Source organism: Myodes glareolus, chromosome 11, assembly GCF_982192425.1.
Source record: "Myodes glareolus chromosome 11, mMyoGla1.1, whole genome shotgun sequence".
Taxonomy (NCBI): domain Eukaryota; kingdom Metazoa; phylum Chordata; class Mammalia; order Rodentia; family Cricetidae; genus Myodes; species Myodes glareolus.
Window position 1 is genome coordinate 45,139,180 of NC_142036.1, and position 27,739 is coordinate 45,166,918.

Sequence of the window (27,739 nt, forward strand, 5' to 3'; positions counted from 1 at the left end):
TAGAACTCCAATAGCTCTGAGTAAGATTAATAACCAACAAATGGAATTTCATGAAATTAAAATGCTTCAGTATAGCAAAAGAAATGATCAGTTGTATGAAGAACCTGCCCCAGAATGGGAGAATATCTCTGCCATCTCTTCATACAACGGAGGCTTAGTGATGAGCGCGTACAAAGAACTCAAGAAGTTAAACATCCCAAAAACAAACAACCCAATCAGAAAACGGGGTGTAGGACTGCACAGAGAATTCCGGAGAAGAAAGGCCATTGGCAACAAATACTTTCAGAAAGTTTCCAACATCATTGGCCATAAGGAAACATGAGAAAAGCTTTTGTTGTCTGCATAGGACCAAGCCAGTCAGTAACACCAGCATGGATGGGGGAGGAGCCCATGGGGCTCCACCCTAGATGAGGAGCTATTGGCAACTGAAGGATGCTAGGGAAGGGGGAGTCAGTTCTCTTCAGAGGTGTGGCCACTAGTAAGTTACCCGTGTTCATGCAAAGAGCACCAACTGGATTCAGTAGTTTATTAAAAAAAAAAAATGAGGGAGGGAGGGAAGGAAGGAAGGGAAGGAAGAAAGAGGGTAGGAAGATGGGAGTGGCCACGTTGAAGGGCCTAAAGGTAGCATGAGAGGGGTGGTTGAGGTGGATATAGTCAAGATGCATTGGGTATGTGCATTAAGTTGTCAAAGAACAAGTAAGAAAAATATTTTAAAATAAGACAAAATAGACCTTTTGGCCCAGAACATACCTTCCAAAAATCTTATCCCTGATTTTCCAGAATTCATTCCTTTATACAAAGAAATAAAAATATAGTAGTTTTTTTAAAAGAAGCAAGGCATATTCAACTTAGCTTAAATGAGGCTCACAATATAACTAAAGAAATGTTATAAAATAATGTGTACTGTTGTACACATTATACATCCTAAATAATGACAAATTACTTCATAAACCAAAAGGTCCCGAGGGTCACAGACCTAACAGTTTCTATTTTAGGAGGATGTGATCTCTCGTTTTATCTTCCTGCCCTATATATTTCTGTATTATTGGTTCTCAGAGTGTAATAAGTTTCCTTTAAAAAAAATGCTACTGTTTAGAAAAGAATTCAACATTCTTTTTCAACATAACAATGAAAGAATTCTTTTAGGAAATAATTAAACGCCCATGCATATGCACATATGTCTCTACAACACATATTTTACGGCAGACGATGGTGTGCTCGGCCATAATTCGTCAAGACAATCCTCTGGTATTAAGCATTCAGGTCAGTTCCAATTTTTGCTAAAAACAAAATTGGAAATCCTTTGTTCCTAAACATTTTCACAAATTTAAAATTATTTCCTTGAGGAAAAAATTTTAAAAAAATAAAATTATTTCCTTGGAATAAATTTCTAGAAGTAAAATTGCAAGCTCCAAATGTGGGTCCATTTAAGACTATTGACCCTATTGCAAAAGGATCCCATTGCAAAACAGGTGACAGTTGACTTTCCCAATAGCAGTATAGGGGGAAAAAATTCCTTCCATTCAACTCTCTCTCTCTCTCTCTCTCTCTCTCTCTCTCTCTCTCTCTCTCTCTCGTGTGTGTGTGTTCCTGTTGAGTATATATGCGTGAGTCAGGTCAGTGTTGTACTGAATAGTTTTATGTCATTTTGACACAAGCTAAAGTCATCTGAGAGGAGAGAAACTCAATTAAGAAACCGCCTCCATAAGATCAGGCTGGAGGCAAGCCTGTAGGTCATTTTCTTGATTAGTGATTGATTTAGGAAGGCCTGGCCCACTGTGGGTGGTGCCATCCCTGGGCTGGTGGTCCTGGGCTCTATTAGAAAGCAGGTTGAGCAAGCCATGAGAAGCAAGTCAGTAAGCAGCACCCCTCCATGGTCTCTGCATCAGCTCCTGCCTCCAGGTTCCTGACCAATTTGAGTTTCTCTGTCCTGACTTCCTTCAGTAAGGAACAGTGCCATGAAAGCAGAAGCCAAATAAACCCTTTCCTCCCCAAGTTGTTTTGGTCATAGTGTTTCTTCACAGCGATAGAAACCCAAGTGATGACACATATCTTCTGCCTTGCTTTTTGAGATAGGGTCCTTTGTTTACCCTACTCTTGCTGAGTAGGTTGGGCTGGCCAGCCAGCGAGTCTTAGGGACCCTTCCACCGCCGCTGTCCTAGGGCAAGAACTACCAGCGTGCCATCGCGCCCTGCTTTTCATCTGGGTTCCTGGGAGCAAACTTGGGTCCTCATGCTTCCAAAGCAAGTGCTTTACTCACACAGCCATCTCCCCAACACTGTCCTCATTTGATTGATATAATTTAATACTTAATATTAATAATTTTAATTATATAATTTAATGAGTAGAGAAGATTACATCATTCATATATTTTTTACTGGCCATTTTCATTCATTTATTTTTTTATGGTGGTACCAGGGACTGAACCCAGGGCCTGATGCATGGAGCAAATGCCCTTCACCACGTGACCTCCCAGCCTTGGTTACAAGCTGTTGCCTTACCAAGGCTGTTGGTATCTCTTGATTGCATTTGACTAGGGTTTTTTTCCTTTCCAAATGCAGGCGATACCTATATAAGACCAGTTCTTTGTCATTAAGGCTAATGTGTATCATTTCCTTTCAGCTTAAGATGTTTGTAAGAAAAAATGTAGCTGGTTGTGGTGGCGCACGCAGGTAGGATTTGTTGAAGAAGGCAGAGGCGGGAGGATCGAGAGTTCGAGGTCAGCTTGGGCTACACATGTAAAAAAAAATAATTTGTGTTTGTTTTCTCATTGACAAAATGCATCCTGAATTCTAGTCAACGGACTCATGAGTGGACTTTAAAAACATGAACCTCCAGCTACACATGCAATCTTTACACAGTTACTTTGTCACGTGGCTTGCTATCTTTTCTGCATAAGGCAGGGGTCACATTTTTTAATCCCTCATAGCAACCAACACATAGCCCAAAACACAGCAGAGCTCAGAACGCCTGCCTGCCTGGAATAAAAAGATATTGTGTCTGGAGATTTGCTTTGAAGAAACTCAGTTTGGGATGGGAGATGAAAATGGGGCAAAGATGAAACAGAATTGGCCATGTGTCAGTCATTGTTGAAAGTGGTGATGGGTACATGGAGCTCATTATACTATTATGCCTACTCTTTTGTACTTTTTAAAAATTTCCATAATCAAAGGGCTTTTTAAAAAATGTGTGTTTGATTGATTGGGCAACAAGAGAGGGAACTTGTGGGCTAACAATGGGGGTGAAAATGAAATGCATATGCATCAAGGCCGCTTCCGCACAAAACCATCCGGAGCCCCGAAGTTAATCAGCTTGAGTACAAACCCCTTCTAGCTCAGTGTCCTCAAACTGCTACTCTCTCCCTCTGAAACCCAGCCCTTCTTTATACAAAGGCATTAATAACTACGGAGAAAAGGTTACCTTGAAGATCGGCGAGTATAAAACCCTGGCTGGCACCAGAACACTCAACAGTGACCATCATTGTCATTCAGTGATGAAAGACGCTTGGCAAATTCCCGCCAGCACTTCCTGATGGTGGCGATTCAACTCTCGGTCACCACAGATTTCAGCTAAACCACTTGGGCAGTAGACAAACACTTGACAGAGACCTTGGTAGGAACAGATATTATGTCCCTGGTACCCAGAGGAGAAATAGACACCACCACCATGAAGGACAAAGCCTAGAGCAACTGACTTCACTCCAGGTCCCCAAAGAGCTGAACCCCACATCTTAACAATGCATTCAAGAAACCAGAGAGACAAATCGGTTTGAATTTTTGAACATATACTGACATCATCCCCCCGCCTCCCGAGAGGGGAGGTGAGAGGGTTCATTAAAGTGCTTCAATCTTGCAAGTACAAGGTCCTAAGTTTGACCACAGAGCCCACATAAGATGACTAGACACAGTGACATGCCCTTGTGACCCCAATGTAGGGGCAGAGAGATAAGCAGATCCAAGGGCTTACAGACCAGCCTAAGCTAACTGGTGAGTTCCAGGCCAGTGAGAAACGCCTCAAAACCCAAGGTGGATGTTTCCAATAAGAACAATACCCAAGGTTTCCTCTGGCCTGCACACATGCATGCACACACATACATGTACAACCATACACACATGTGCTTGCACAAACACACATGCCCCAAAAGCACATACTTAACCATGCACATGTGTACCTACCCAAACACATAAACACATACTCGCAAAAGTACCTGTGTCTGAATGGGAACCTCAGAGTTAGATTTAGGGATCTAGGACTGCCCTTCGTACAGGGATGAACATGCACCATCTCTGCTGTAAACAAAGACACGCCGTCCATGTGTGAGTTGAGGTTGGGTGTAGTGAGGAAAGAGGACAAGGGGAGACAAAGGAAGAAGGAAGAAGCCACAGAGTCCCCACATGAGCCTCATTAACGCGAACTCAGTCATGTGGCCTCCAGCTGTGCCTCCTGCCAGATAAAGCCAGTCCCACCATTCTCTCCTTGTTCTTCAGGAGTGTGACATCTGTAACAATTCCCAGGACCACGGAATGCTACTAACTCCAGAAAACATACATGCCACTATCCTAAGGAATATTAGAGCAATGGCGCTTGTCTCTGGGCTTTGGTCTTAGCGGGATAAAAGGAGCTGGTTGAGTGATGACGGGCCGTGGGGGAAGGAGACAGGTACCTCTCTCACAGTGCTCATCCGAGTGGCTGAATCGCACTCAGAATGGCAGTTTTGTGAAGTTACTGCAGCATCGTTGATGGGGGGGAGGGGGGCGCGATACTTCCATTTAATCACTTGAGCCGGGATGATCTACTGCCTGGCTGTCGAGCTGTCCACCAAGGTGAGCCAGCCTGAACTGTGGACACATGGCAGTGCTTAGCCTGTCACACGAGCAACAGATACCTGACAGACTGCACTCCGGGGCGCTCGCATTTAGCAAGTCAGCCTGCGCTAATCTGGAAGTTCCTTTCCTTAAGCAAACACCACCTGGTTGGGCCTGGTCTCGCCAGAACAAAAGCTGGCCAGTGGCTGTCTGTCAGGAGACAGCAAACACTTCAGAATCAGGAGGGCAGAGGTCAACCACTCCCATAAGCAACACATTCAGGACTACAGGAGACTGCAGATGGGAGAGGGCAGCTGCACCCGGCTCTGTTCCCCCCCCCCCCCCGCCCCCCGCTCCCCATCACCTTTCTCCTGCAGGTCTCAGCCCAAAATGAACCTCAGGAAGATCTGATTTCCCCTCTGAGGGAATGGCTTCTCAGATGCACTTTCAAATACAGACAGAGGTCACCACCTTCTTTTTACTAGAACAAATAGCAAACTTCAAAATTGATTTTTAAAAAGGGGGGAGCTCATGAATCTCCAAGCTTGAGAAGCTTCACCCAAAGGTTTTGGATGCCCTCCCCCACTCTTAAGTAGTGCCGGCCATGAGACCTTGGGGAGATCTGAGTTGGAGACCCACAGTAGAGATGGGAATCACAAGGATGCTGACAAATGCTTACATGACGCCCATATGTCCCAAGTATTTCCCTTGTGTTAGCTCATTTAATCCTCCTCACAGCCTTACAAGGGAGGTGGAATAATAACCACTAATAATAGTAATATGTCATGCAGAACATAAGAGTAATATCTAATGCTCATGACATCATAATAATGTATCACATATGTATAACATAACAATCGCGCAGATAATCGCCTCTGTTTTTTTCAGATAAGCACCCTGAGAACCTAGCCCCAATCAGGCAGAGGGCACCAACCACGGCCCTAGACTGCATCTTCCTGGTGCTCTCCTCAGAGTCTCCTCTGGGTCTGCCAGTTCAGAGAGCAGCAGAACATAGAGATCTTTGGGTGTGCTCTGGGCTTGAACCCAGCTCTCCCCTCCAAGGCATGACGGTGCATTCATCTTCCATAAATAGGGATAATGACGCTACCTCCCATGGCTGTGCAAAGCTTTAAACAGGAAGTCAAAACAAGCACCTCACCCAGGGCTGATGGCCAAGGTCACTTTATCCCTGTGCTCTCTCCAGTCTTGCAGTCCAGACTGGTTACAGGTTTCAGTCAACTGAGAAACATTAACAACATCGAAGTCCAAGCCCCCACTATGCTACTACCCAAGACGGTATTGGTCTGAAATCAATAATGCCCTAGACCTCACCAAGAAGTGAAATCTGAAGCTTCTTTGACCATCCCCACCCTGTGTACCCCCATCCAGAACTACAGAGAAGCTTTTAAAACCCGAAGTTGTCACTTCTAACTCTGAAAGGGTAGATTCCCTCTAAATGGATCAGAGAGCCCTGAGGTGGGGGCAGGGACCAGGCACAGGGACAAATCCACAACCTGACTGAGATTACTGTGTCCTGTGACTCTCCCTACTCCCGGGGGCCCTAGGGAGCAGCCTAGAAGCTTTCTGAAGAGGTATCTTACCATCCCACAGCAGCTGCGAAATGTATCCTCCCCTGCTTTTACGCAAAGCACTAGCCGGGAAACCGAGCAGGGGTCGTGGGACTATGGAAAGAGTATTTGAGCATCACAGCGCGTGCGCTTGGACACACACGCAGTCCAGGAGCCTCGGTACACTTCGTGCACAAAGAGGGCGCTGCTTCATTCAAAGAGGGTGGGTCCACGACAAGAGAGTGTGGAGGGGTAGCAATAAATAGTGCAGGGAATACTGGGGTTGCCTGTAGAAACTGGCAGGGACAGGAGAAAATAATCAGCCCACATTTGACAGAAGAGGAAAAAAAAAAAAAAAAAAACACGCAGGTCTGGCCCTCAGAAAAGACAGCCAGCAGGGAGGACGAGGACCCAGCCATGCCAGTTTCCTGGCTCAGACTTCCATGCATCTTGTCAGGGCCCACTGCCAGTTGGCGCGAGGAGTGGCGTGGAGGGCCCACAAGGGGAAAGACAATACAGAAGGGAGCTGAAGAGCCACTCGCCCAGCTCTTGGCAAAAAGTGAAGGTGCCAAATGACCCTAGTGCTCTCTGGACATCTCCCTTCTGCCTCAGTCCAGCAAGCGACCCGAGAAACGCTTCTGAGACCTCACCTGCGTAAAGGAGCCGTCCTCACCACACTCTGGGACAAACACGGCCTCCTGAGGCTTCTTGGCCTGTTCCAAGGCCTGAGCCCTCTCCAGGCGACACTTGCTCTGGCCAGCATCTAAACGGGGAGAGGAGGACATCGTATGTTTCACTTGGATTCCACACAGAAGCCAGGGCCCAAAATGGCTGCCCCATGGCAGGAACGCTGAGCAAAGCCCTCCGCCTGGGGGAGGGGCGGCATGCTTGACCAGCAGTGAGAGCGCAGGGCCTGTGCCTGTGCCCAAGATGACTGCTCGAACTCACCGTCTTCTTAATGCAATACTCAGAAAAGTAGAAGTGAAGCAAGCATAATAGGCCTGGCTCTGCTTTCTCTCTCTCTCTCTCTCTCTCTCTCTCTCTCTCTCTCTCTCTCTCTTTCTCTCTCTCAAATGTCCCTTTGCCCATGGGGTGAGGGGTGGTTTTCATTTCCAGTCATTTTCCCAGGCTCTTCTAAAATTAATAAATCCAGGGACTGCAAGAGGGGTGTGATGGTGCACACCTGTAATGCCAGTACTAGGAAGGCTCTGATGGACGGCCCGGAGTCAACCTGGGCTACACAGTGAATGCCAGGCTGGCCAGGGCTGCACAGCAATGCTAGCATTTCCTTGAGATAATCAAATGTCTGGGACAGCCTGCTAGCCCTCTGCGTTTCCTATGATGACTTTTGGCAATCGAGGGTCACACGCTCAAATGTCTACGGAACTCAGGAAAGCAACACAAATTATGTCTGAGAAGGATCACATGCAGTGCTCAGAAACCAGAAGGAGGGTTGAGGCTTGTAGCGAACCAGAAAGCAAGCTCCGCTTTAGGGACTGCAAGTGTCTCAGCTCTGGCTATGTGTTGCTTTGCTCGAACAAACCTGATAGTACCAGACCTGATGACTTTGGAAGAGAGGAACAGAAAGCCAGATTTGTGGCCGTCTTTGACCTCCCAATGTTTAAATGTTATCTCAAATGTTTCCCATGTTTTAAAGCAGTTCAAACGAAACACTTCCATGAACCAACACTTTGGAATCCCTAACCCAGGGCCAGCAGTAATGTCCTGGGTCTCCATCTTGGAATAAAACCATAAACAAGAAACTGGCCAGAGAGACCCTCGCTCCTCCCTGGTGGCAGTGTCTGAAGCAGGGGAGTGTTCATCTCTTCAGGCACCGCCCCCTTCCTTCCCTCACACTGATGGAAGGCACAGAGGGAAAGAAGAGTAAGACAAAAGCATTCAAGTTCCAATGAGGAAATCACTGCGGGCGCAGGAGCTGCAGCCCCAGTTGGCATCCTTTGCTGGCTGAGTGCCGGTCACTCACCTTTGCATCTCCCTCGATGGACCACGCCCAGGGCTGGGTCCCGACACTTGGCTCTCTGGTACTCACACATGGACTCATAGGACCTGCCATCAGAGGCACAGATGGGTTTGGGCTGAGTCCTGGAGCAGTGGAGGTTGCACTGAGGATCACGGTCGCTTATGAGAAACTACATCAAGAGAAAAAAAATGAAATGGCACAGAGGTTATTTTTGCAAGAAAAATAAGGAGAAACCCATGGCTTACAGTATTGGCTTGTCCTTAGTAAGTAAATTCCAGATAAACCTTGTTATAAAATCCTAGAGATGCAGGAACCAAGCAGACACCAAGTCTATCTGATGCAGGTTTCCTGTCATGTCCGAAGGATAGTGAGGACCATTTACTGCCCGTTAACAGGCTGTGCCAAGGGATCCACATGCAGGATCTTGTCAGACTTCACAACTACCCTGACTTTGTAGATAAGGAAACAGGTGTGACTGGACCAATGTCACGCAGCTTTGAGGAGTAGGGATCTCAGCCCAAGCCTAAATCTGTGGGAAATAAAATCAAAGTTGTGACCTGTAAGGCTGTCATCCTCTCCACCCAAAGGGATGGCTCTCGCAACCACCATTTAGGCTTTTCCTTAAAACCAGATCTCAGTCTCCAATTTCTGTGCAGAAAGCTTTATGTATTAAACAATACCATTGAACCCCAAATCTATTGTCTGTCGTTGCTCTCCAGGGGAATACATGTAAGCTGAGTGAATTTCTGGCGGAAAAGTACTTCCTGATTTCAAAACTGGCAATGATAATAGTCAGCCTGGGAAACAGTGAGTTAAACAGAAATCTTGAGGATGGGGATTCTCAGTCACCGTCAATAAACCCTATGTGCGGCGACTCCCCAAGTTCTACAGCGACTTAAAGGTAACTACCAAGTGCTCACCGCTCCTCCTACTGAGCTGTAGGATCCAATCTAAAGCTGAACTGATCTCAGCTACGTATTTGACCAGTTAAAACCTGAGAGAGTGATGCTTGGAGAGGTCATAAAGCTAGGTTCTTGCAGAAATCCCTCTATGACCGGCACGTGTGAAAAGCATAGGAAGAAAAAAATCTTCCTGTGCCTGGATGAACCTTGGGATGAGCGGGATCCAGCTGCCAACTGACTGCAGCTGTCAGAGATGAAAATGAGAAGGATCACCCAGCTGAGCCCGGTCCTGAAACGGACTGGGGCTGGCCCTGAGGATCCACTGTTTGGAGTTGGTACACTCTGTCGTGGTGCCACACAGCGATTAGGAGCAAGACTGAGAAGCATATTTGACAATGAGTCTTCCAGACTTATCAAACCAGAGACGGATATTCGTGTACCACTGTTAACAGCTGTGATTGCTCGCATACAACCTATGAACTTTTCCACCCAGTGACCCCTGATGAGGCCAGCTGGGCCTGGAATGGGACCCACAGCAGAGCCCTGGGCCAACTCTGTAGCCCAGTGGTTCTCAACCTTCCTAATGCTATGACCCTTTAATATAGTTCCTCATGTTGTGGTGACCCCCAACTATAAAGTTATTTCCTTGTTACTCCATAATTGTAATTTTGCTACTGTTGTGAATCGTAATGTAAATATCTGATCTACAGGATATTTGATATGCAACCCCCAAAGGGGTCACGACCACAGGTTGAGAACCGCTGCTGCTGCTGCAAGCTCTCTCAGTAGGACTTGAAGGCAAAGTCATGCGTATGGGTACTGTTGGTGTCGACAGAACAACTGTACCAGGCATGCAGATGGTGGAAGGTATGGGTTCAGGTCTGTCTCGGATGTACTGTAGTCCCACTGTGTGAAGCAAGCAAATAAGAGCCTGAAGACACTTTCCCAGAACCACACAAAGGAAATGCTAGCAACAACTGCCCGCCACATACATCAGATGACCCCCCCAGGGTATCCATTGGTCCACAGAACACATCCCAGCTACAGAGTCCCACCAGGACCTGTACTAGGGTGTGACTCTCAGTGCAGGAAGGCAGTAGTGAGGAGGGACAATGTGGTTTGGCATCTCAGAAGCCTTTGGTTGCCACACTGAGTGCACCTTAATGGGAATGGAGGGAGCCTTGGCCTCTGCCTACCATCTTCAGCCCTCAGCCCTGCTTAAAACACTTGAGGTGTCCAACTGCCACTGGGACAGCTCAGAGATGATCCAGGTTGACCGCATACGACCCCAGGCCCCTCCCTGGCCTCAGTGCTGGCATCTCTGTGCCCCCTGCTTACCACTGCTTACAAAGCCTCTCTGAACATCTAGCCAGCTCCGTTTTCAGAGGTGCCCCTCCTCCGTCTAGCTGCTCTCACCCTGCTCTGCCTTTGGGCTCCACCTTCTTTCTCCAGAGGCTTCCTCGATGCTCCCAGGCAAGGAGAGCCCCCATCACAATCTCTCACAACTCCCGCTTCCTGTATGATCTGAGATGAGGAATATATTTGTGTGACTTGATTGACAATGAGATCCCCAACTTGGAGCTTCAAGGCAAGAAGAATTTAATCTGTTTTGCTGGTAAACACATCCGAGCATCTAAGCACAAGGCTGGACTGCTTGACTCTTTGTGGAACCAAGTGTAGCCATGAGAGGTACTTCACACATGGAAATTACCTCAGAACTGAGTTGTATAGCATTGGACCTAGCCTCCCCTCCCAGATTCCAAACACCAGGCTCTGAGCCCTGACTTCCTCTAGCCAAGTCTTTTCCTCTAACCTCCCCATGACAATGCAGCAGGCAGAGGTGGCCCAGGGCTGTCTGTCTTGATGTCACCTCAGAACAGAAGGCCCCTAAGGCTCTTCTTAGCTGTTGACTTGGAGCCGGAGTTTTGCAGCAAGGTGGGTATTCCGGCCTGCTGTGTTGGTCTGTAGTGTGAGCAGCAGTGTGGCCTGGCAGTTGGGAGCATGGAGACAGACCATGGGCATAGATTCCAGCACCCACACAGACACTGTTGAGTCTTGGGGGAGTTGCCTGTGTTTTCTGGCCCCGCGACAAGGTTTTCTCATCTGCCAACAATGAAGATACTAACGTATCTGCCTTGTGTTACCGTGAGGATCAAATTAGCTAACAGCACCTAAATCAGATGTAAGCTTTTGCTCATCTTTGAAATTTAAACAGTGTGGTTTTCCTTTTAAGAGAACACACCAAGGGAGAGACAACGTTTCTTTTGAAACCAGCAGAGGTTCCCTTGTCTGCTCTGCCGCTCACAGAGGACTGCTACAGGCGTCACCGTGGCATTGAACTGCAGGTCATAAATTCAGGTTGGAAATGGCTTGTTCTGAGCCAAAAGAGACTCAGGGCAGCTGTGCCAGAGACCAGCCTGACAACAAGGGGAGCACTCTGTGTGCAGACAGACAGGTTACAGAGCCTCTGAGCCCCACCTTCCCGGCCCACGGAGGTGGTCTCGGTGTCAGTAGGGCTCCCACAAGATTCCTGTTTCAAATTTACTGGCCCCGGGGGTGCTATAAAATCTTCAGGGACAGCATAGGGCAGTGGCTAAAGACCGTCTTCAATCAACTGTAGACCCTCGTTTTGTGTGTGTTTTGGGAACTGCGTGTATTTGTGACTCCTTTCAAAGCACAGGCTGAGCTCTATAAAATGGGGCTTTAACTGGGTACCTCTGCCCTCACAGAAGAGCACACCCTTCATCCTCCAACACCCAGAATGAGGTGGTCCTCCCATTGGCCCATTGACTCTATAGCCAGGAAGCCGGGGTGAGGGGGACACTAGTGGAAGAAGCAACACACTCAACACAGCCCCTCCTCATGGTGAGCTTCCTCTCTAGAATAAGACGCCAGGCAAGCAATTACCACACAACATGTGAGCCGCGAAACTAAGAGGAGGTGTGATCCTATCCTAGATGCTTGCAGTACTACAAAGCCACACGGTTCCAATGAATTTTTCTTGATTATCAAATGCGCTGTGTCCATGTTAATCTAATACAATGGCCACAAAATGCACATGATATCTAGCAAATGCAACTAAGGGACCAAACACGTAGTTGTGCTTAATTCCAGATGACTATGTGTGGGTAGTAGCTACCATATGCAATAGTCCAGCCATGAATAAATAACTCAGGAGAAGAATGGTTCTGAACTGAGTTTTTGCTTGTGTTTTCTGAGACAGGGTCTCATTATTGTCACCCAGTCTGGCCTTGGCCTTGCGTTCTCCCTGCTTCAGCCTCCTAGCTGTGCAGGACCATATTCAGTCTCAAGTGAGTTTTCCCTAGAGCGAGGCTAAGACTCACTGAACTAAAGCAAAGAAAGATCTTGACAATAATTCCTGCATTCTGAAAATGGACAGTAACTTGTTTGCCATAGTCCAAATGAAGTCATGAGGGTAGCTTTTCTCCCATCCTGCAGGTCACAGGAGGTACAGGCTGGAATCAGTGAACCGAGCCATGTCTATGGTCAGTGCACACACTCACAGCACACACGCAGAAGAATTGAAGCAACTATCATTGATTGACAAGAAATTCTGGTGATGGCAGCAGGGTCAATTATTCTCCCCCAATGATCCAAACACTTAGTCATTTCCCTTAAGGATGAAAACTACACTTTTATTGGGGGGGGGGACAAAAACTTCTTTCCTAACTAAGAGACAAGAAAAGCAAAGTAATAATGATGTTAAATATGATTGCACAATATAGAAACCAACAAAGGGGGCCAGGACAATTGTGAAGCTGGAACTGCCCCTCCCTCCTTCTCCCTGGGGACTGGATAATTCCAAACATTTTGTGTTGGGCTCACACTTGCAAAGGGGGACCGACACTTGACATCCACATAAACAAGCCACCCTTCCTGTTAGCAGAGCTACTCACCAGAGATTTCCCCTGCCGTGGGGAGGAATGAGGACAGACAAAAATCAAGGCTGTACCCATCACCCCTTCATCTGAAATGCACAGACGCTGGTCCCTGCCTTTGGTCTCCAGCAGAGCAGAGTCAAAAACCTCAGCCGCAGCTTCTGCCTGAAGAGACCACCCCAACACCGCAAGCTGTGTCAGACTTGACTGGCTGCCAAGCCTTCATGACAATGTACTGAACAACGGAGCCAGCCTAAGGCTCGGACTGGGAGGAGATGTTCAATGCTTTCTAACGCAAACACTTCTCTAGACTTAACGTCCACCTGCAATTTTATTATTTTATCATTGTATTGTGTACGCGCGTGCGTGTGTGTGTGTGTGTGTGTGTGTGCTTCTGGGTGTGTGCTTCTGGGTGTGTGCTTCTGGGAGAAGCGGAAAGCGCTCTTAACCACTGAGTTCTCTCCAGCCTCATACCCCAGCTAGGTTTTTAAACAGGTGTTTATCTGATAACAGAGATGTTTTTCTGTTTTTCTCAGCCACTAAAGAGGTAGCAGAAGTCATACTAAACAATCCAGTCAGCGGGTTTGGGGGGATGAAGCTGGCATTGCGGAGTAAGAGTGACATTTCTCCTGTAATAGCATACTCAAATATCACAAGCTAAATCCAAACTAATTTGAGGCTTTCCCCCCATGAATTCACATATAGTGCAGCTCCTTTTCATTTCCTTTTTTCCCCATTGTTAGAAAGCAAACTACCCCTGTGTTTAATGGCTTTGGACAATTTGTTGCTCATAATTCTGCAGGCTGGCAGGGCTCAGCTGGGAGGTTCTTCTGCTCCACGTAGTAGCAGCAGAGGTAGTGTGAGCTTGCATTTGACCAGGAGCTTGGCCGATGCTGAACCGTCCACCGCGCGTCCCCCTTGCCGACCTTGTCTGGGATGTCTAGAATAGCCGAGGGTTGGCTAGGACTCTCGTATCCATCGTGACTTATTTAATCCTTCACTGCTCACCTGTTAGACTCTGACCCCAGTCTTCCCTTCCCATTGCGTTCCAATTCCACACCGTCACTGAAGTTATCATCTAAGCATCAAACAGAATCGTAAGAGAGCTAAGCAGGCACTTGCTGTCAAGCATGACAACCTGTCAGTCTCTGGAACCCACATAATGGGAGGAGAGAAGGACTCCACAGGCTGTTCTCTGACCTCCGTAGGCATGCCCCCTCCCACATATGTCAATAAATAGACTTCAATGAAATAAAATTTTAAATAGCAAATGCTTTCATATTTTGAGCATTAGCATCCTTGGAGATCTTACCGCACTGTGATCATTACTTATCAAAACCCCTCAACATTGCATTATCTTTTATCAACTTACATATCTATGAAAGACTGAGTCTTATTTCTCTTTGTATATGTAAGGTATAACATAATGTCTAACCCAAAGCAATTGCTCAATACGTGTCTGAAGAATAAACAGATAAATATCAAACTTGAACCTAAAATGCCATAGATAAACAGATCCTTTCATGTGTGGCCTTGCTGGAGGAGGTGCGTCACTGAGAGGGCTTTAAGATTTCAAAGTGCTTATACCATCCCACATGCCTTTCTTTCTATCTATCTATCTATCTATCTATCTATCTATCTATCTATCTATCTCCATCTCTCTGTCTATCTCATGTTTGTGGATCAGATGTGACTCTCAGCCACTGATCCAGTACCATGCCTGCCAGCCACCATGCTCCCCACCCCAATGGTCATGGACTCTAATCCTCTGGAACTATAAATCTCAAATAAACACTCTCTGGAAGAGGAAAGAAAGAAGGACACAGAAGGAGAGGAGAGGAGGAGGAGAAGGAAGAAGGCAGGAGCTGCTCCCTTTCCATCACTTACTGTAAAAAGAGATCTTTCTTGTCTAACCTAAAGTTTAAAGCTTTCAAATGTACAGATAGCTCTTTCCTTTCTCTTACAGAACACCTACCAGGGAAGACCATCTACCAGGAAGTCCATACCAAAACAGCGTTTTCCCCACCCACAAAAATTTAAGAAAAAAGAAAACTCCCAAGGTGTAAGCCATTGTGGCTGAGACAGTGTGCCTGTCCCAAAAGCAGGAGTCACTAGATGGTCATGAGATTCAGATTCAGGCCCCATGAGCATGGCCTCACTCTCCTCACAGAGACCTGGAAGAAGTCTCTGCGCCATCCTGGACGAGAGACATCTCACCCTCGAGTTGGGCTGGAACCTGAGCTAGCCCTGGCTACTGAGCCCTGAGATGAGTCTATGTCAGGGTGGAAAGCGCGGCCAGCATCATTACCATGCTGGCTTCTCTGACGGCTGCTGAACACATGCATTTGGTTGAGAACCAGATGGTGAAGGAGATTCCTTTTTAAGTCAGGTTTTTGATGCGCTGAACTCACTTTTCCACAGATGCAGACAATAACAGTGAATTATCTATGTCTGCAAGTGCCCACTTTACCTTCCTGGGAGGAAGGGAAGGTGACCAACCCTACCATGTGCCTGCTGGATAAATGAGGAGTCCATCACAGTTATAGGACAGCTGGATTGCTCCTTCCTGCCGCAGGACCCTGCACGTGCTAAGCACACTCCCTGAAACATGTCTCTGCCTCACAGACTCCCACCTCCTCCTCTTCGCCCAGTACAAATGCTGCTGCCTGGGCGCAAGCCTCCATATTGCCCTCTTCCTCTTCACTGGGGCCTATGATTTAATGACCCATTTAATTGCACTTTTCTTGTACATTAGGTTGAAAGCTCCCCACAAGTAGAACCTAAGATCTGGTTATCATGTCACTGGTCGCCCACTATCCAGCAGGAATCTTGCCCAAACAGGCCTTACAGAAGCATGGGGAGGAGAGCATGCACGCGAGAGAACTAAGTCAGTCAGTAACACAGTCCCCTAGGTCTGATGTTAGCGGCCAGACTCTTTCCCTTCACACCACTGGCACCCTCAGTGCTCAGTGTAGGAGCAGCAGAGGCAGGCCAAGGGGCAAGAAGCCATGCTGAGCTCTTGATTGGCAGAGAGAAGAGGGCGGGGCTTTGGAAGGGAAAGGGGCTTCCTTAAAAGAGGAGTGTTTTCCCCCAAGGTCACCTCAAGATTTTAGCATTTCTTGGTGGTAAATTTGCTATCAAAAAGGAAAATGGTCCTCTTGGAGTGACTGCCTGGGACAAAAGGGCAAACACTAAGTCAGAGAAACTTACTATGGAAGCATAGATATACATATACACATACACGTATCCATACACACACACATATATACAGATACATACATATATATGTATACATATATGTGTGATATGTATACATACACACACAAACACACAGAGAGAGATACATAGAAAGAGAGTACTAAAATAAAGTCACCCTATAAAAGGGCAACAACGCCCCTACTAGCCAATACAGGCTAACAAAGAAAAAAAAACAATTCTGGGAATGAGTAGGCTCTTTCAGACCTATTGACAAGTGAGGTCCCATGGACCCCCAAATATTACAGGCTATTGCTATTGCCTTTCCTCCAGAACTTGACAGCAAGATCCTAGTGCGGAAGAGATTGCATACTCGAGTCAGAGGACATGGAGAAATCAAACTAGCACTCGCCACTGCTGGCTAGCTTTCCTAGTGTGGAAAGGTCCTAGGCATGCTCCCAGGGGGCAAGACTAATCATCAGCCTTATCCAGCTAGGCACCCTGCAAAATGACAATAACGACTGGAACGGGAAGACGTGCCCACGGGTGCAACGGTGGCATGAAGATTGTGGGAGAGACAAACACTTTCAAACTGTATTTAAGTCCTGCTGCACAAGATGAAAGCCATGCCTGACAGCATTATGGGGCCAAGAAGCAGAATGTAGACAGGTCATAGGCCCTAGAAAAGAACCGGCCGCTATTACCTCGCTAAATGTACATAGCTGATGCCTATAGGCACTATACCCATAGACTAATGAATTTCTCAACCCTCACCAGAGAAGCTTCTATTTGCAGTAGACGGTGGTTAACACAGAGGCTAGTGAACCTGCAGAGAAGGCTCAACCCTAAGTGGGGCATCTAAATCACACTCTCTCCTCCCAAGGCTGCAAAATCGTTGCAGAAGAGGGGATGGAAAGAAGGCAAAAGCCAGAAGCAGTGAATGACGGCAAAGAAACTTTTCTGGACTCAGCAAGGCATCGGCACATAGAAACTCCCAACAGTGATGATAGCATGTACAAGATTTGTGCAAACTCAAGCCAGACCCAACCCCAGCACGGAGAAATGGTTCGGGCATAGTGACACCTCGAGCTGAGGAGTTATTGGCAATTAACAGCTACTGGGAGAGGAGAGTCAGTTTGGTTTGGTTTGGTTTGGTTTGGTTTGGTTTAGTTTGGTTTGGTTTTTAAGAGTGTAGTCCCTGGTAGGTGGGCCACGCTCCAGTGAAAAACCACACATCCGGGAGTGCATACGCAGCACAGACTGGACTGGCGGGCTTTTCTGGAAAATGAGAACACGAAGTTGGGTGGGTGGAGAGGTGGGAATGGCATGGGTCTGGGAGTTGAGTCTGTAACCTGAGAGAGGACTAAACGTGACCAAAACACGTTGTACAAAATGCTCCAAGTGGGGCCCAGCTGCCATCTCCTCTCCTCCAGCCAGAGGACCAATCGCCTCTCGCCCCTTGCTCTACCGTCTGTAACGGCAGGCCTTGGCTTCTTCCTCTGGGGCCGCATCACTGAGACAAAGAGCAGCCTCCCTTTAAAGCATCACTCACCTCCCCACTATCAGATCCATCATCCCCAGTAAAACTCACACCCCCCACTTCAGCAAGTTCTCGCTCACCCTTCCCTGACCCCATGGCCACTGCATTTACACAGGTGCAAAGGAGAGCCCTGGCCGGCAGCTTCAGAGTAGGGCCGCTGGAGATGGGGGAATGGCGATAAGAGAGGTCAAAGGGAAGGGGAGGTCTGGCAGCCTGCTGCTCTGCTCTTCCTCCTCGCACCTCCACCACCAACCTGACAACAGCACACCCCCATTTAAAGGGCTTTTCACACTTCTGAGGGAAAGCAGACACACACACACACACACACACACACACACACACACACACCTCCAGCTGTGGGGCAGCTGGAACCACTTCTGTTGTTTTAGCCAGGAGAAGCCTGACCTTTGTCACCCCATCACCACCCCCTCCCCAAAGGAAGAATTTAATGGTTGCTTCACCCACCCAGCTAGCTTCTCTACTCCACTGTGACCATCTGGAGCCAAAGCCAGGAAGAAGACACTTTCACCAGGGGACACCAGGGAGGACAATGTGGGGCTCAGCAGATTTCAGCAAGCAGCTAGGAAGGACCCTGGATCTAAAATGACACCACGTTGCAACTTATATCTACCACATCTGTACCCCACAAGCCATACCCCATGCCAGCCACAAAGGCAGCATACATGCAATGTGGTCCAAGACTTAGGTCGTCAGATTTCCAATGAATTATTATTCTAAGTGAAGGAAGACAGAATCAAAATCAACAGAGCAAATGACTCTATTTCTACGATGAACTAGAAAAGGCCAAACTAAACAGACAGAAATCGGATCAGTGATTGCCAGGACCTGGAAAAGAAGGAGGGTGGAAATGTTCTCTCTCTCTTGATGGTGGTGGTTGCTATGCAGCTATGGGTTTATTAAAATTCACAGAAGGGCATGCCTAAAACAACGATTGCACTGCAGGTAACTTACATGTCAATAAACAAAAAGAAGAAAAACATAAAACACAAAACCAAATAAAAATGGTTCCTAAGAATGTTGGCTTTGCAAGGCCCCTCAGAGTCCCCACCACTGGCACTCAGAGAAACTTCTAGACATCTCCATCCACATCCTTTAATCACAAGGCATCACACTACGTACACTGGGGATTATGAAAATAAAAAAGAATGCAGGATCTGGGCCCAAAAGCTGATAATCTACTTGCAAAGGCTGACACGGTTGCAGCCAACTCCATGGGAACTGTAATTTTGAAACCAGCATCCAGGAGGCAGAGACTTGTCCCAAGCAGACAAAATAACATGATGTATAAAAATGGGATGCTGAAGATCCAAGACCCCAGCTAACTCTTCCAAAGGAGAAGAGAGGAGGAGAGGGAAGCAGAGAAGGGAAAAGAAGGTATCTGGTCAGCAAAGAATTGCTACATGTCTGTGACACCCCATGGCTGCACTGAGTGCTGGGGACAAAGCAGCTGCTTGGGTTCTGGAGAGTCCCCAGTGAGAGATGAATTCAAACTGGAAAGACCTTGGAGGATTTCTTAGGGAGGGGTTTGAAACCTGGGTCATGAAGGGGCTCTACAAGTAGACAGAGTTGTCAAAAAACATGAAGTAATGGGAACAAGGAAGGGTAGAGCAAGTTGATTTCAAGCTACAGTTCAGAAATGACCTTGTGAGGAAGAAGTAAGACTCTAGGGCCATGTTGAGCATGGCATTCATTTTACAGGGTTCTAAAAGTCCAAAGCTGCCTCTTTTTATTTCACCTTTAAACAACTGACAGTCATGGAAGGGAAGTAAAGGACCAGATTAGACCGGAGTTCTAGAAATATCCAGCCAGGCTAGGAAAAAATAACAAGGAGGTTGACCACGGCAAAGGGAGAAATGAAAAGAATGGGGTGTGCTTGGGCTCATGAAGCGTCAAACTTGAAGCCACAGGCAACCTCTAAGAACCTCGGACTCACCACAGCAAGTCTGACTTTTGAAGGCTAACATGCCGCCTTCTCCCTAGGAGCTGGTTATCTCAGGCTATGTACCAGGAGGAATCTTAAACCACCAGTCATCCTAAGAGCTCTCGAAACTGAGCAGCTATCTGCAGAGGAAGGGTCTGCTGTCTCCTAGGCAACGCTTCCATGATTCCCTGTGGGGCTTCCATGAGGCCGGGAAGGGAACGATGGGATGCTATCAGCCTGCCTTTTCCTGGGTGAAAAGAGTCTCACAGCCTCAACTCCCTTTGGGTTTCAGTCTTCTCTGTGCACTAAAAGGGCATCAAACCTTTTCGTCAAAGAAGCAAAGCATTTGTTTTTGTTTCCCGATCACCATCCCCAGTCACTAACTACCTAGTTAAAAGACCCGGTCACTAAATACCAGCCAACAGAACTCAAGAAACAAGAGCTGCAAAATGCCATGTGCCCACCACTTCTCGTCACTCACTCTTCCAACAGCCTAAATAAAAACTCGTGTTTCAAATTAAATAAACAGAGGACAGAACCCAGGACCCAGGTTTTTTAATCCCATCAGACCACTAGCACTAGGAGAAGGTTATGATTAAATTGATTGCCTGAGCGGGAAGCCATAGGGCAGTCATATACATGGGGTCATCTAAAAGATTGTGGGGATATAAGGGAGGACCTGACCTTGTGGGGCACAGAGACCAGGAAGACAGTGAAGGCATCCCTGGGGGCCTGCTTTGTTCTAAGGACTCTGCCCTTTATCCCTATGACACACACCTGGCAATAAGGGATTGCTAAATTGGCACTTATCTCTCCCTCTGGCAGGAACAGCTTATTCAGCCATGGCTAGGGCTCCTTACAAGGTTATCCTGAGAACCGCAGCAAGCGCTGCCCAGTGATATGTTCCAAGACTCCCTGGAGCATTACTAAGAAATACCTACCATGCTACTGGGCATCCAGACTGCTGGCAACACCGGGCAGCATCGCTTGTCCCTGCCGCACCCTGCTCTATCCTACCACCATTGTGTTTTACTTCCAGCGGTATGTAACATGTGTTTCACACCTGGGAGATGATGAGTTTAGTCAGGACTAACGACCACAACCAGAGCGGATCCCAATCCAGCTCAGTCCTGAGCAGGGACTGAGCCCTGCAGCTTGGAGGATTCAGAAACAAACAGTATTGGTTATATGGGGGAATAGACACTATTACATGGGAATAGATTCTGAGCAAAGTGGGAAGTATGGAAGCCAAAAGGGGTGTTGAAAAGATTAAAGACCCATTGAGAGACTCTGAGCACCCACAGAGCTGTCTCAGCCTACGTGACAAAGAGACACAGAAATGATGTAGAGCCCTGTCCCCACCTCTGCATGAAGTCTAGGCTGCTCTGGCACCTGAATCAACAGCTTTAGCAGCGACTGTAAGTAGCCACACACACACACACACACACACACACACCCGTGTATACCTTTACATTCTCAAGATGGTACAGCCAGCAATGAGGGTCCCTTGGGCGAAGGGGAAAGGTGTGACCCGTTTGTGGAAGTGTCTAAGTCACCTCAAAGTAAGGAACAAAAGGACTGTTTGAACAACTGAGAGTCTTGAAATCCTTGCAATTTGGAATAAATGTCTGTGTAGCACTATGTTGTAACCACAAGTTGGAGAGATAAAAATACCAGCAGGAAGAATAGTGGCCAAGGAAGCCCAGGTCTACTTAGCAGGCTATGAGATTCAGACACACAGCCAAAATGACTGCATGGGAAATAGTTGTTATGCTTCCGGGATGATTAGGAAAGAGAATGCCCCAGTAACTCACCATGCAACTGAAAGGCAGCTAATGAAGGTTGCTCCAGAGAGGGAAGGGGAGGGCTGTAACAGGTAGGAGTTGAGCGGTCTCTCAAATAAAGGGCCTGTCCATGAACTGAAGCATAGAAATAGCCATTCTATGAACACGTGGCCACGTGTGCATGTGTGAGCACACACACACATATGCATATGCATACACACATACACATAATCAGAATGCTCAGGGAAAATCCTTTGGGACATCCAAAACAAAAGCAATGGAAGTTTGTCTTCCTGTCCTTGGGGACCTGTGCCCTTGGAAGCAAGCTCTTTGAATTTGCAATATGGTCCCCACATGAGGTGAAAAGAGACCATATTTAGTGAACCCTCATGACACTCACAGAAGTCACAGATACTACTGGTCCCTGCTTCACTGGGCCAGCCATGCCAGGTGGGCCCACCCCATGATCTTCCTGCTGCCAGCCCTAACACAGCAACCATCCGACAGCGTCCTGTCAACTGGGCCTCTTACCCTGACATATACTCCTTTCTCATCCTGCCCTTGGCCCTCTCAAGTCCACTGCTTGGCACCCTTGGTATCGCTGCTGTCCATTTTCTGACCTGAGAAGGTACGTGTCCTGCTCACAAACTGAACAACAGGCCCCTCTCTACCGCTCACTCTTCTGGCTGACACAGGACTCTCAATCGGCCTCACTCTAGCCCCCCACAGTAAAAGACCTGCACAAATCCTAAACAGAATGGCAAGAGAATACAGGGGTGGGAGGTCACACTTGTTCAACCCCTGGGAATGGCTTCATGGCTCTACCATGACTGAATGGAGAAGCTGGTATGCATCCAGTGTCACGGGGTCGTCGCTGGCGCACATTTTAAAGGGCGTGATCGCGAGGCACACAGAGAGGTTCATCTTCATATCCACTGCACCGTATTTTCACTGGGAAAGGGGATAACTAGCGGGTTATGCTCTATCCACAGCACTTAAAGAAATCCTCTCACTTCCAGCCCGGAGCCCTGGGGATGGCGCTGAGCAAGGGCAGAAGGACGAGAGCAGAAGAGGAAATCCCGGGCTCTGCTAGCTTTATCGGGGCATTCGGCCGGGGGCACACGTGTAAATCTTGCTTCCTTCTCTTGCAATCCCCACCGTCCTCTTAAAACCCTGCTGGACTGGAGCCCAGCTTCAGATCACCAAATGCAGGAGCACCTGTGTGCACACGTACATGTGTATACAGCCACACGGGCACACCCGAAAGGCCTGCAGAGGCACCAGGAGCCAACAGAGAAGAAACCATTTGGCCCATGTGAAACTGCCGTGCGCCACGGTAAACCTGGGGCTGTTAGACCATCTCCAGCTGGAAATCCCCACTGTGTCCTCAGACAAGGATTGATTACAGCTGTCCAGGGCCCGGGCTTGTCTTACTTCACACAAGTGTGAGGCTGTTCTGAGCAGGATAGAAATCCTGTTGACCCAAACTGGGCCAAGGAAAAGTAAATAAAACCATGACCAGTTCTACAGGCAGGAATGGTGGAGGTGGGGGTGACCTGTGGCAAGCAAAGCAAACCCACTCCTGAAGAGAAGGAACCAGTCTCCCATGCCCTACGCCTTTGAGTTCTTGGCCAGAGACAGCATCTTTCCTTGAAGAATGGAAACCTGGATGTGTTTGGCAAAGACCTTTTTAAATGTCTTCTAGGCATATTAACTCTAAGGTTCCAGTTGCCCACAAACAAGGGATTAGACAGCCTGACGGAAATTAGCTTTGCACTTAGCGGGTCCCATCTGTCAAGCAGTCCCAGGAGGATGAGAAGGCAAGGGTGAGTTGAAGCCGCTCAGGGGAGCCTGCAGAGGCACCAGGCAAGACCGAGCTCTCCCAACATTCTGAGTTTCGTTGCTTTCAGACACCAGAGACAGCACTCACAAAGACTCCGTACTGAACATTCTCGAGAAGCTTCGGAAGGAATTCTCAACAGCATTAACCAGGGCAAGTTCACATTACAAAGTTGAAAGTCAGGGCAGAGCATCCAACAAACATGGGCTCTATAATTTCTTTGCTCTTCTCTGCCGTCTCCAAGTTTTGTACAACATGCCTTTTGTACAAGGACGAGAGTGAGAGAGACCAACACAAAACTCCAGGCAGATTGACCCATGCTACCTTTAATATGGGTTGCTTCCAAGTCCAATCTCTCCTCAACTCTGGTTCACTTCAGGATCACCAAAGTCCAACCATCAGTGGTCCATCCACAGTCAGGGATTGGAAGATACTTTTCCAAACTTGACGTAGGAGAAGAAGGAGGGTTTGGTTGTCTCTAGAAAACTGATTGAGCTTCTCGTCCTAGGACATCATACTCAATAGCTCTCATGAAGTTGGTGCAGAGCCAAACAGAATCTTCCCTACATAGCGTCACTAGTTCTGTGAGCCCAGGTGCTGTCTCAGGCATCACTGGGTCACTCTGGGTCCACCTGACATGGCCTTTTCTATAGAAACAACACTGAAGACCCCACCACAGTCAGGATGACCTCTGTCTCTCAGTCCAAAGGAGTAATGGGAAGGCCTGGCAGGAGCATCCAGAAGTCCCTCAAGGGCACATCAGTCATCGCACTAGACATGGAGATGGATAGCGGAGGTTGCCAGTGGAAGAGATGGTGAAAGACATGAAAATCACGTAGTTAAAAATGAGCCCTCAGTGGACAAGCAGCACTGGTCCAGATGTGGAAGAGAAGCAGAAGACTATCTAGTCCTAAAGATGCCCTTGGAGCAAAAGTCCTCTGTATGTACTTCCTTTCAGAATAATTCAAACTCTGCAAGGTAGCTTTATGTTCTAGCCTCACGATTTCTCCCATTCGTTCACTTAACAAATACTTAGCATCCTCAGTCTGCAGGCCAGATACTGAGTATAGCAAGGAGCACATGTGACCCCCCTGAACTGCGGTGAGTCTCCACAATCCTCGCGTTCATATTCCATGTGGATGTGGATGCTTTTAGTTACTTGGTACGGCTAAGCTACTGAGTCATGTCCCAGGCAAAGAGTTCAGGTCATTGACGATCTAGACACTCACATGTGGTAGAGTCTCTGGGGAAAGTTCCTCTTGGGCACACAAAGGCCCCCTGACTCCAGTCCTGATTACACACAGAACAGGTCAAGCCTAATCTAAAGAGAAACCAGAAAACCAGTTGAAAGTAGAACTTGAGGGCCACCGGGTAGACTGCAGGGGTTGCCCGAGCGTATCAGCTCATACAGGCTTTGTCAGGATTCAGGGCTGACTGCCTCCCAGTCCAGCCTCCAAGAGGACGGTGTGAAGGTAATGGATGCTAGAGCGCTTGACCCTATGACAGAAACTGTTCTTTACAAGGAAAATAGGAAAAATAGATGTGCGAGGGAAAGAGAGAGAGAGAGACAGAGAGACAGAGAAAAAGTCTTGGAATGTGTGTGTGTGTGCGCATGTGTGTGCTGGCATCAGATGCTCACCAATTCAGCTAGATCAGTTGTCAATCAAACCCCAGGAATCCTCCTCCTCCTGCATCTGTCTTCCCAATGCTGGGATTACAGATCTGCACCCCCATGGCTGCCTTTCACCTGGGTACTATGCATTCAAACTCAGGTTCTAGAGTTCACAGAGCAGACAGTTTACCAGTTAAGCTATCCCTCCAACCCCTCAAAAAAACAATTTTTTAAATATTACTTTATCTCCATAAACGATAATCCCTGTGCCTAACGATGTTATACATAGTAAAAGCAGTTTGAGTTTTGATAGATTCTCTATGCCAGACCTAAATCTATGTGGCAGGGGAGGGGGATCTCAGCATCGACCAGAAAACAGCCTCCACACATCACACATCAGTACAGAAGCTTCAAGAAAGGAGACTAGATTTATCTGACCTGGACCATAAAACAGCTAATTGCAGGGCTAAAATTTCAAAGCATTCTACGAGGGATCTGGAGAGGAAGAGGTCACAATCGAAATAAATTTTCGGGGGGTTTACTGTATGCCTTCCATGTGCCAGGCACAAGGCTGCTTTAAGTAAATGATTTTAATGAATCCTGACAACCCAAGAGGGCACGCTTTTAGATTTATTTATTTTATTTTATGCATGAGTGTTTTGCCTGCATGTATATCTGTGCACCACATGAGTACTTGGTGTCTGTGGAGATCAGAGAGGCTGTTGGATTCCCTAGAACTGAAATTACAGAAGGCTGTGAGTCACCGTGTGGGTCCTGGGAATCGAACCCAGGTCCTCTGCAAAAACAACAAATGCTCTTAGCCACTGAGACATCTCTCCAACTTCACAAAGGCAATATTTTATATGCCATCTTGCAAATTGAAAAGTTGAGAGATATCAAGCAATTACTGAAGACCAAAGCAGCCAGAATTTAAATCTAGACCTGTGACTCCATACATCATGATATCAGAGACCAAAGCATGACCTAGGAGACCTAGTCCCCAGCCCTGGGCTACATGAGGCTCAGTAGCTTCAGGTCTTTATTCTGATATGGTTATATCCTTGCATAATTAAGTAGGAAAAATAAACTGCTGAGAACCCTAGCCATAGCGCTCTCCCTAACCTCACCACCCACCCCAAACAAGGCGAGGCAGCGTGCTAGACAGAGTCCTGTATCTCTGGGATCCCAGCACATAAGAGGCAGAAACAGGAGGATCAGGAACTCAAGGACTAGCTCAGCTATATAACTGAGTTTGAAACCAGCCTGGAAAATATAAAAACAAGCAAAAATAAAAAGGAAAGCTGTCCAGCCTTTGCTTAGCCTGTACTAGGCCCCAGATACGATCCCTAGCTCCGAGGCAGGGGTGCAAAGGAGAAATAGAGGATGAAATGACGATTCTGAGTCCTTCTCAGACCAAAGCACTTGAATCCCACCAGTGACTTGCCAGGAATCCAATGCTTCCATCTCTGTGGGCCAGCACCCCACACACACACCTCTTCTGCCCTCCCCTGCCCCACCCCAGTTGGACTGGGATTGCTCTGTCTCCAGACAATGTGACAGACAAGCTTCAGAGCCAATTCTGCCATTCTCTTTCCCATGGGAAAAAAAAGGGATCGTCCTCATTCACGGGACAGGAACAGGGCAGGGTTGGATGTCAGCCTAACTCAGTACCCTAATTGTTCATCATCTGGACCATTGTTAGCAGACACAGTGGTGAAGGTGTTGCTACTTGGGAAGGCTTTGTGCTGCCAGGAAATGCCAGGCACATGTTAAACACGTGGTTTTTTTTTTTTTTCTGAAGCAGATCTGACCTGAAATCCTGCTCTTAGACCCTGGACCTTGGTCAGGATACATCCCACTATGTGCCTCAGTTTCCCCATCTGTTAAGACAATGATACTAGCAGTTCTGGAATGAACAGTTATTCTGAAGACATCAAATGTGTGTCAGCGCATACAAATGTCTGGTAAATTTTAGGTGTGATTATGTTATGACTGCTACTACCAACCAAATTAGAGTCTCCAAACTGTGTTCCATAGTCAACACACTCTCCCCGAAGCTAGTGAAGATCCTAGGGATGAGTCTGCAAACAAAGCTAACTCAGGCTATTTTGAGAAATGGACAGTTTTCTCTGTGGTTCATATTTGTGTATGTTTCTTTCTAATTCCATAACGCAGTGAATTTTTTCAGCCCACGGGAGTAGAAAGTACCAGAGCAGAAAGGAATGGAAACTATTTTAAGTTCCAAAAAGTTTCAAATTAAAAAAGAATACAATGTTGCTAACTGTAAAGGGAAATGACTTCTATATTGCAGACACGGTGATAATGACTTTCCAGCCCTAGAGTTGCTGTCCAGAATCTTACAATTAGCTAATATTACCAGTATAAACATTTATCTTTTATTTTTAGATCCCACAAGGATCTCTGGCTTAAAGTAAAAAATTAAGAAAACAAAACCTCGCTGTGGGAGTGTGCCAAGTGAGTAGGGCACTCACCACTGTGATGCCCTGGGTTCTGGCTCTAGCATGGAAAAACAAAAGTCTTTATTTTAAAGATGTATTTTGCAACCAGGTATGGTGGCTCACGCCTATAATCCTAGCACTCTAGAGGCTGAGCCAGGAGGATTATACAAGTTGGAAATCAGACTTGACTACATAGTGAGTTCCATGCCAGC

General features: G+C 47.3%; 1 protein-coding gene across 3 annotated transcripts in view; it reads right to left on the reverse strand.

Annotated features, from left to right (window-relative positions):
* Positions 1-27,739, reverse strand: part of Smoc1 (SPARC related modular calcium binding 1) — a 156,288-nt gene that overhangs the window by 71,238 nt on the left and 57,311 nt on the right. For all 3 annotated transcript variants that reach the window (XM_048415570.3, XM_048415568.3, XM_048415569.3), the window contains exons 2-3: positions 8,358-8,523; positions 7,024-7,136 (exon numbers count right to left, since the gene is read on the reverse strand). In XM_048415570.3, coding sequence (XP_048271527.1) covers positions 7,024-7,136; positions 8,358-8,523 — 279 coding nt within the window. The remainder of the gene's footprint in view (positions 1-7,023; positions 7,137-8,357; positions 8,524-27,739) is intronic.